Genomic DNA, 9,028 nt, shown 5'->3' on the forward strand with positions numbered 1-9,028 from the left:
ATCCACATTATACTATTCTGCTACATATATTCACCCCAAAAAATTTAAAAAAGAATAGAAATCTAAATAAAACTTCTGTCTTCTAAATAACTTTATTTTCTACTTGTATGTATCATGTATAATGATAATTCAGTCTGAAATAAAGAGATTTGTCCTACAGATCAATCCTGAAATAAATGAGTAAAACATTAAAGTCATTCAAAGGCCTTTTCTATATCACTTTAAAAAACAAACCCCTTTTCAGATAGGATAGTTAATGAATAAAACTGACAATCATTACATTTCATTTATCAAGACAGCATTCATCACTCTGTAATTTAGAATAAACCATAGCACATTTGTGAAAAGGGGTCTGCTTTTGCTACACCAGAGATTATGTTCATAATGGCAGGGTCTTTGTCATCCTCAGTCTTAGGAGCTCTGGGTACAGGTGTCCCAATTGTAATATTGTTCATCAGCTGAGAGGGAGAAAGAATAAATAGCATTAGATTTAAAAAGTTTTTGCATTAGTTCATTATAATGTTGTTCTTATTATAACCTGAAGATACTCCTCAAAGTTTATGGAGTTAGACTGATGGGTGTCTACACTCTCAAACATCGCTCTTCGCTGCTCGGGAGAGGACTGATCCTGAATGAAGTCTAGAGCCGTATTGCTGTCCCAGAGTTTATGGTGCAATAACACAAGCAAGGGAGAACAAGAGAAACAGAAAACAAAAGAGAGATTAATATTGATATATTAAACTAATCCAATGCACAAAACTGATCTATAATTGGTCACTTGGTGAGAATGACTGCTTGTAACAGTTTATGTTTGAGAGTGCTGCCACCTAGAGTTGAAACAATTAAAACACTTGATAAAACTTACAGATTACAGCAGTAGGACATTCTTTGACAAATATTTGTCTGTGTTTACATTTGCAATGCAAAAGTTTTGATACTGGTATTAATTTTTGCTTCAACTTACAGCTCATTATAATCAAGAAGCTGTTCAACATTTTTGTCAAACACCTCAAATTGATGTCTAAGGTTCAAGAGGTCTTCAGGTGTCCATTGGGGGGAATTCTCCTTTAACTTCATAACCACATCATTCCAGTTCTGCCTGTATTCTGAAAAACAAAATTACAATAATATGACTTTCTTTTAAATTTAATCAAATGTGGATTAACACTTAAGGCCATTCATACTACATAGTGTAAATACTAATGGGAAAATATATACTTTTATTTGGAATTATGTGATTTATTTTGAAATAAATCTTCCAGCATTAGTAACTAAACACAATGTGTGTTTAGAAAAGTTTAGGAACATACAAAAATGTCACAATGATGAAATTTACAGTTCAAAAGTAACATTAAACCACTCGTACCATCAAACCTGGTCTGTTCATTTCTGGATCGCATCCTCTTCCAGACCGTGTGTTTACAAGACCTAAGATTTACTTTATGTACTTCTGAAGAAAGATCTGTTTGATCTTCTGTAATGCACAAATCAACAACATGAATTAAAAATTATTAAACAGTAGCATCCATGATTGCAAATAAAATTCAAATTAGCAGTATTGCATGTCTTCATGATATTCTTGTCACTATATAGAGCGCAACAGTCTGGTTTCGGAAGTAAGAATCCTTTTTTCTTCATAGACGAATTGGTTTTCAACTACACCTTATAAACCTTTAAAGACAGACCTACCATGAGCTCTGAGGTATTTATCAATGGTATATACTTCCGTTGAATCCATCATTCTGCTTTATTTCAACTTCACTGTTTAAACATTGTGTTTGATAGCGGAATTCATGGTAAACAAAATGATTCATGGGATTATAGTCCATGCTTTTATGAAAGACGGTCTTACCTTTGTCTTTTTGTCCAATTTTCAAACACTTTTTGTCTCAAAACAAAGTTTGTGATGTTGTGATTTACCTCAAAGCTGGTTGGTTTGGTTCATGGCTTACAACTCTTTTATAAAGTATTTTATGAAAAGTCTATGAGAAAAAAGAATGGGAAACATACTTCTAGAACCAAGACGGCTGAAAAGGTGTGCGGGAACTATTGCGCTCTATTTTGTTAAAGGTGCTGTAATCGATTTTAGCCATTCTGGAACTTCCACCAGACAAGCTGTGAATTAGCCACGCTCCCTCTTTCCTAAACTCCGCACTCCAAAGACACACACGCACACACAAACACACTAGATACTGTTGTGTTGGAGCAGATGGAGGGAGGAGCAGGACCTGTGAACGCATACAATGACTGACAGCAGGGTTATGCAAAATTCTGAATTAACTCCCTTTCAATTCATGAGTTGGAATTTTAATTGAATTGGCCACGCCCCACAGGAAGTTGAATTGGAATTAGAATTGGAATGATAAGAAGTGGAATATACTGAATTGCAATTCAAAAGACATTCAGCACAGTCACACTACACAATTTCATTGGTCAAAGACACATTTTGTGACAAATGATTAGGTTATCGTTTTTGACCAACCAATATGTAGAATTATTATTATTATTTATTTTTTTTTTTTTTTTTTTTTACAGTGTAATACCTCATTTGTTATGCATATGATAACAAGTTTCATATTATGCTGAAAAATCAAATGTACTATTCAAAAAATAAACTTAAAAACAGTCATATGGGGGGCCTGGGTAGCTCAGCGTGTATTGACACTGACTACCACCCCTGGATTTGCGAGTTCAAATCCAGGGTGTGCTGAGTGACTCCAGCCAGGTCTCCTAAGCAACCAAAATGGTCAGGTTGCTAGGGAGGGTAGAGTCACATGGGGTAACCACCTCAATGGGGCACGTGGTAATTTGTGCGTGGATCGCAGAGAGTAGCATGAGCCTCCACATGCTGTGAGTCTCCACGGTGTCATGCACAACAAGCCACATGATAAGATGCATGGATTGACGGTCTCAGAAGCGGAGGCAACTGAGACTTGTCCGCCGCCACCCGGATTGTGGTGAGTAACTGTGCCACCACGAGGACCTACTGAGTAGTGGGAATTGGGCATTCCAAATTGGGAGAAAAGGAGATAAATAAATAATTTTAAAAAACAGTCATATGTATTTATTTGAATTTCATTCCACTTTAAATCTACTTCCTCAGATTCAAAATCGAATTGCAATTCTACATCCTTTTTGCTACCTCAGTTCAAATTCAGGAATCTTCATTCAATTATGAATGGTGCAGAAAATCAAAAATTTAAATCAAAAAAGAAAATCTTTTGATTGGCTAAACAAACTATCTGACTGCGGCCGGTGGACATCTTTCCCCTGCTGTTTACCCAGCCTAGAGCTATTACAGAGAACTGCATTGCTAAGTTCAACAACAAAATAAGTGAATAAAACTCGATTGCTGTCGCATTTCCGATTAGACATCACACACAGGCAGTGTAGACAACTTAATAAGTTAATAAAAGCAATATAGAAATTAAATTGAGTGTATATCGTGTCTCTCATATCGGTGTTTAAATTAAAAAGCCATTTAGCAAATACCTTACATAAAGTACAATTGTACTAACATGTTTTTTGGACATGTCGCATAAACTGAGCAATTTCTTATCTAACCCTTAAAATTATTTTTGTTGGTGTAATCTAATGTATTTATGTTGATTCTGTGATGTTAAAGGTGCAATATGTAAAATGTTTCATGTAATATTTGCCTTTTTTTTTTTTTTTGCCAATGTGTGAACGGCTTGTAACGCAACATAAAAAATGAGCCCTTTCCGGACTTCCTAGGTTGCCTAATAAAGCCTGTAGACTGATTTTCATGCGAAGGGAGCGGGTCGCTTTTGCCAGGAAAATCCAAAGGATGTGACGTTTATGCGCACTCCCAAGAGCCTTGCCTCAGACAGTAGCTTCTCTTCCGCTATTCAACAGCGTCAACAAACTGCAACACTAGGTAACGTTATCTTAGAGATGGAATCCAGCAAATGTCCGGTTCCCAGCACAACACCGACTCCTACACCACTGAACTACAACTCCCGAGTAAGCCAAAAAAAAAAAAAAAAAAACATTTACTGAATCCCGTCTGACTAAGCGGGAATGTGATCGTGGTCGAGGGAAAACTAGAGTGAACATCAGCAGGGCATTTTATTCCTGGAGGGACCTTCGTTGGGTTTTGGGGATCAAAACCGACCCTGAATTGGCATTCTTCTTATTGGACAGGTTAGCTTACATAACTGCAAAGCATGTGAAATATAGTGCCATAAGGATTGATCTGTGTAATTTTAGCTAACTTGATCTTGCCTGCTAACGCTGACAAATTGCAAGCTACCTTGCTTCGTAACTTTCAAATAATTTCAACGATCTTCTCTTTACACTAAAATTCAGGTATGCTGATTCACAGTAACTGACATAATGTTCATCTGTAATTATTCAGCAAGGTAAACTACAATAACACATGAAATGAATGATAGACAATGTTCAAGATAATGCAAAAAGCTCTATTCATTAGTGTAACGTAACTTGGTTATACAGAAAATATATACATTCTATTATTATAAAACAATAGCGCATCGATATATCAAAAATACAGTTGTGATGGAATCACATCAATAATGAATTGTGTCAACATATTTATAATGTACAGTCTATTTTATAAACAGCTACTGTCATCATCCACCAAATTTAGCTAACAGCTACTGATAAAGCTGGCTAGCTAGCTAACGCAGACATAGGCTATCGTATAAATGCAGTCAATGTATCATGCAAAGAAAAGTGATTACTTCAAACTACAGTCTCGCATAGTCAGACCTATATCCACACTTTGTTTTAGCCCTGTTCCATCACTGGAGAGTCAAATATAATATACAGTCTAAAGGTTTGTAGTAAAACAATCATAACTGTGTAATTTTAATTATGTTACCTCATCTGTGATCATGATGCTGTGAATAACATTCAGTCTCGCTTCCCTATGGAGTCATGCTTGCTCGCGTCCCTTTACAGTGTGTGCGCGATCACGAGCAACAGGCTGCAGTTCAATTATGCAGTTCACCACAGGTGTCATTAATAACAAGGGTTTCTGAATCTTACATACTGCACTTTTAAATAAAAATTTTGACTTGAATAAAACCAATTAAAAGAATATTCTGGGTTCAATACAAGTTAAGCTCAATCGACAGCATTTGTGGCATAATGTTGATTACCACAAAAATGTATTTAGACTCGTCCCTCATTTTCTTTTAAAAACCCCAGCAAAAATCTGGGTTCTAGAGAGGCACTAACAATGGAAGTGAATGGGGCCAATCCATAAACGTTAAAATACTCACTGTTTCAATAGTATAGCCACAAGACATAAACAATATGTGTGTTAACATGATTTCAGTGTGATAAGATTGCTTACTAACCTTTTCTGTGCAAAGTTATAGCCAATTTTACAACTATGTTTGCCATGATTTAATGTCAATAAACCTTGAAACCCTAAAATGACTGTAAAAATGATGATTTAAACAACTTTACAGCTCAAATAATACATGAGTTTTAACAGAAGAATTAATGTAAGTGCTTTTATAAAATTATACAACACACTCTCACGGCGAAATCATCAGGATTCGTACAACTTTTCTAAATTTGGCTAATTCATATGAAATCATGAGACTGCAATCGTTTGAATTCCTATGACTTTCACTACAGCCAATGACGTCGCTGGACATCGTTTCCATCTAATATGCAACAGTTAGTTGCTTCTGTCACACACAACAGCTTCCTATCATGTTTACACACTCTACTGATTGGTTAAGATTAGATAAGGGGTTTGGGTAAGGGTATAATATTAATAAGTATGTCCTTAAAGCCTTGTGCGCTGAACTCATGCTTACTTCCGCATTAGACATCTGGGAATTTGCACGTGATGTAGTCGTACGAGTTTATGCGAACAACATCGTGCAAGACCGTACGAAATAGCCAACTCGTAAATTATGTACGACTTTTCATGAGATCGGGTTGAAATTATAAGCTTCAAATTTCTGCCTTTAAACCCTCAAAAAATGGTCCCCATTCACTTCCATTGTAAGTACCTCACTGTTATCTTGATTTATCCTTTTTTTTTTTTTTTTTTTTTTTGAAGAAAAGGATGGACGAGTCTTAATTTTTGTGGTAATCAACATTATGCCACACATGCTGTCGATTGAGCTTAACTTGTATTGAACCCGGAATATGCCACTTTAAGCATATTTTTAACTTTTTTTGTTTGTTTGTTTTTTCACTGTACCATGGTGAGATTGTATTTTTTGAGCATCACAAGTATCTTGGAGAACAATACAATGGTATGTGTATGTAATCATTCAGTAACATGGTATTACTATCTGACCTTCACCATCTGATACCATGGTTTCATCACAGTACTGTACAAGGGATATTACAGTCATATATATAAATAACAGAATGGTAAAATAACATTATATTAATATGAAAAGAAATGAAGTTAAAGTGTTAGTTGAGGGTGATGAGTTCAGAGTGGAAGCAGCAGAGATAAGAAATTACAAGTAGTCATGACAAGAAAAGTCCTTACAAAAAGTACTACCGTTACAAAAGTAATACCAGGTAAAAAGGCTTAAATGCTGTAAAAGCATACAAATGAGCAATCTTATGTGTAAGTAGTACTCATTTAAATATTTGTTGTGCCCTTTTGTTATCCCCCTCCCCCATAGGCTACATGTTGGCTCGTACGGTCTCCTAAACGAATTAATGTCAGTATAAACATAGAATTTAAAAAGTTGTCTTGTGTTTAGGCACTTGTTGACTGTAAAATGGCAACACAACTAGTTCGAAGGCAAATGAACCGAAGAAAACAGATCATGAATCAAACGTATTCAACATATTTATAAAACTGATTTAACGTTGTTATCTTGCCAGTTGCAGCTATTCACTAACCGTCCTCAGACTCAGATTCAGGAAGGTCGTAACTGTCAGGCGCTTTCACCAGCGGATAAGACAAAAACGACCCCATTCTCAGCAGTTGTTGGCGGTTTTCCTGTTAGTTTCGTTAGGTTGTGTGATAGGATGAACTATGACTTCACATCAAAGAAGATATTGTACACTATTCTAAAACAGGTCAGGAGATCGCGTCAAGATGATTCAGCGCGTGCACGTCACCTTCTTAACCACGCGAAAGTTGACATGATGTTTGAATGTTATGCTAAATTGCTGACATATCTCTGGTTCATGGATTAATTAAATGAAAAATGATTTATAGATAGTAGACGGCCTCTATGCTAGATATGTCCAGTATTTTATATCCCTTTATTTAACATGATGATGATCTAACGACGTAGCGGAACTCGTGGATTTAATCAGAGATATTTAGCCCGAGAAAGACCACTTCAATTAAAATAATTGGGAGGCATTGGAACGCCCAATATGGCGGATGGAGAAACGGAAGTCCCGCCTTACAGGTAAAAGAGCCAATCGCCTTTTAGATACAGGCATCGCCTGTCAATCAACTAAAGTATACGCATGCGCATTAGCTATACAAGCCTAGAAAAATAGCGTTTTTGCGTGATCTGAGGTAAAGAAGCACAGTTTATGATTTAAGTGTTGTCAGTTTACTGCTTAGGCCTATTTAAAATATGTTATTTGATAGTCTTAACCGTTTTGGAGATTCGGTCCATTATGCCACTTGTTTCCACAGAAAATAAGCTACCCGGGAGCGTTCCCAAGATGGCCGCCGAGTGGATTGATTTACATTGAAAGTCACTTTGATTTAGTGTTGAAGAACAGTGCAGGAAAAGCAAAATGGACAATCATAGATATCGTTGTAATTTATACAGCATTTGGCATATTTTTATGTCAAGATAAAGTGCTATGAGGTGGCAGTATTGCTTGCATATTGATATGTTAGAAAAAAAGGTTTAAATCAGATTAACAGATGTTGCACAGTCAATGACAATTTATAGCATTGCCCACATATAAGCATTCACTGTTTGAGTCATAAATACAAAGCTAGATCTATTTTATATCAATGTACAACTTTATTTGCACATAATCCATCATGAAACAGGTTTGTATCTAATTCACAATTCTCACATATTATTTCAGCATTGCATAACATAGGCCTACATTGTACTAGAAGAAGTATGAACAGATGGCTTTCGAGCAGTTCACATAACTTGAATTAGTTATCAAATTATTATAGCTCATAAATTAATCTCTTGGACAACCAAATAAATATTGATGAATAAATAAATCAGATCTTTACATATTGTATACAATGATACATTATAATAAATCACAATAAATAAAACGGTAACACTTTACAATAAGGTTCCATTTGTTAACATTAGTTAACATGAACTTAAAATGAACAATGCATTTACAGCATTTATTTATCTTGGTTAATGTTAATTTCATCATATAGTAATACCTATTTAAAATCAAAATATGTATATGTTAACATTAGTTAATGCACTATGGACTAACAATGAACAATTGTATTTTTAATAACTAGCATTAACAAAGATTAATAAATGCTGTAAAAAATATATTGTTCATTGTTAGTTCATGATACCTAATGCATTAACTAATGTTAACGAATGGAACCTTATTGTGAAGTGTTACCAATAATACCAATATTTTTTTTAAGCAGACCATGCATCTTTAAATCTGGTTTTAAGAGAAGGCTGTTGACAGTGTTGTTGAGTCTGTGTTGTTTATCTTCATGCCCAATCTGAGAAATGAAAGAGCATTATTTTATTAGTACAAACTCTTCCAGATACACATTTTATCATTTAATCTTCATGTTGATAAATATATTTTCTTATTTTCGTACTATATGCAGCATCAGTAGATCTTTTTTAATCTGTTATTTGAATTAACAGTCGGTTGATGTCTTTTCAACTCCTGGACCTTTTTCTTCACCCAGTACATCCTCGAGTCACTACATCTCAGACCATCAGTTGTGTTGAAACTGCGTGTCAAGACAGATTAAGCAGAGGGATTTAGGATCATTATGTTGTTGAAAAATGATGATGGTGGAAAGAAAAAAAAATTGTTAGATATTCTTTTTCTAACAGAATGTACTTACATGACTGCT

The 9,028-nt window shown here is 35.1% G+C and overlaps 1 protein-coding gene across 1 annotated transcript; it reads right to left on the reverse strand.

The window, feature by feature from the left end:
- Nucleotides 1-311: 311 nt before the first annotated feature.
- si:ch211-122l24.6 (uncharacterized protein LOC557261 homolog) lies at nt 312-7,349 on the reverse strand. Its single transcript, XM_051700442.1, has 5 exons — nt 6,871-7,349; nt 1,367-1,474; nt 965-1,106; nt 539-653; nt 312-458 (listed from the first exon to the last, which is right to left on the reverse strand). The coding sequence occupies exons 1-5, from the start codon at nt 6,944-6,946 to the stop codon at nt 318-320; spliced, it is 582 nt and encodes a 193-aa protein (XP_051556402.1). The 5' UTR covers nt 6,947-7,349; the 3' UTR covers nt 312-317.
- Between the last annotated feature and the right edge of the window lie 1,679 nt (nt 7,350-9,028).

This window comes from Myxocyprinus asiaticus, chromosome 6 (assembly GCF_019703515.2).
Source record: "Myxocyprinus asiaticus isolate MX2 ecotype Aquarium Trade chromosome 6, UBuf_Myxa_2, whole genome shotgun sequence".
NCBI classification, from domain to species: domain Eukaryota; kingdom Metazoa; phylum Chordata; class Actinopteri; order Cypriniformes; family Catostomidae; genus Myxocyprinus; species Myxocyprinus asiaticus.

What these genes read in the sequence shown, in the direction of transcription:
- si:ch211-122l24.6 (XM_051700442.1), bottom strand. Translation starts at nt 6,946, where the DNA reads ATGGGGTCGTTTTTGTCTTATCCGCTGGTGAAAGCGCCTGACAGTTAC. An exon ending in CTTCTTGATTATAATGAGCT is followed by an intron (nt 654 to 964) that starts GTAAGTTGAAGC and finishes ACTCTGGGACAG; the next exon opens with CAATACGGCTCTAGACTTCA. An exon ending in ACTTTGAGGAGTATCTTCAG is followed by an intron (nt 459 to 538) that starts GTTATAATAAGA and finishes TCTCCCTCTCAG; the next exon opens with CTGATGAACAATATTACAAT.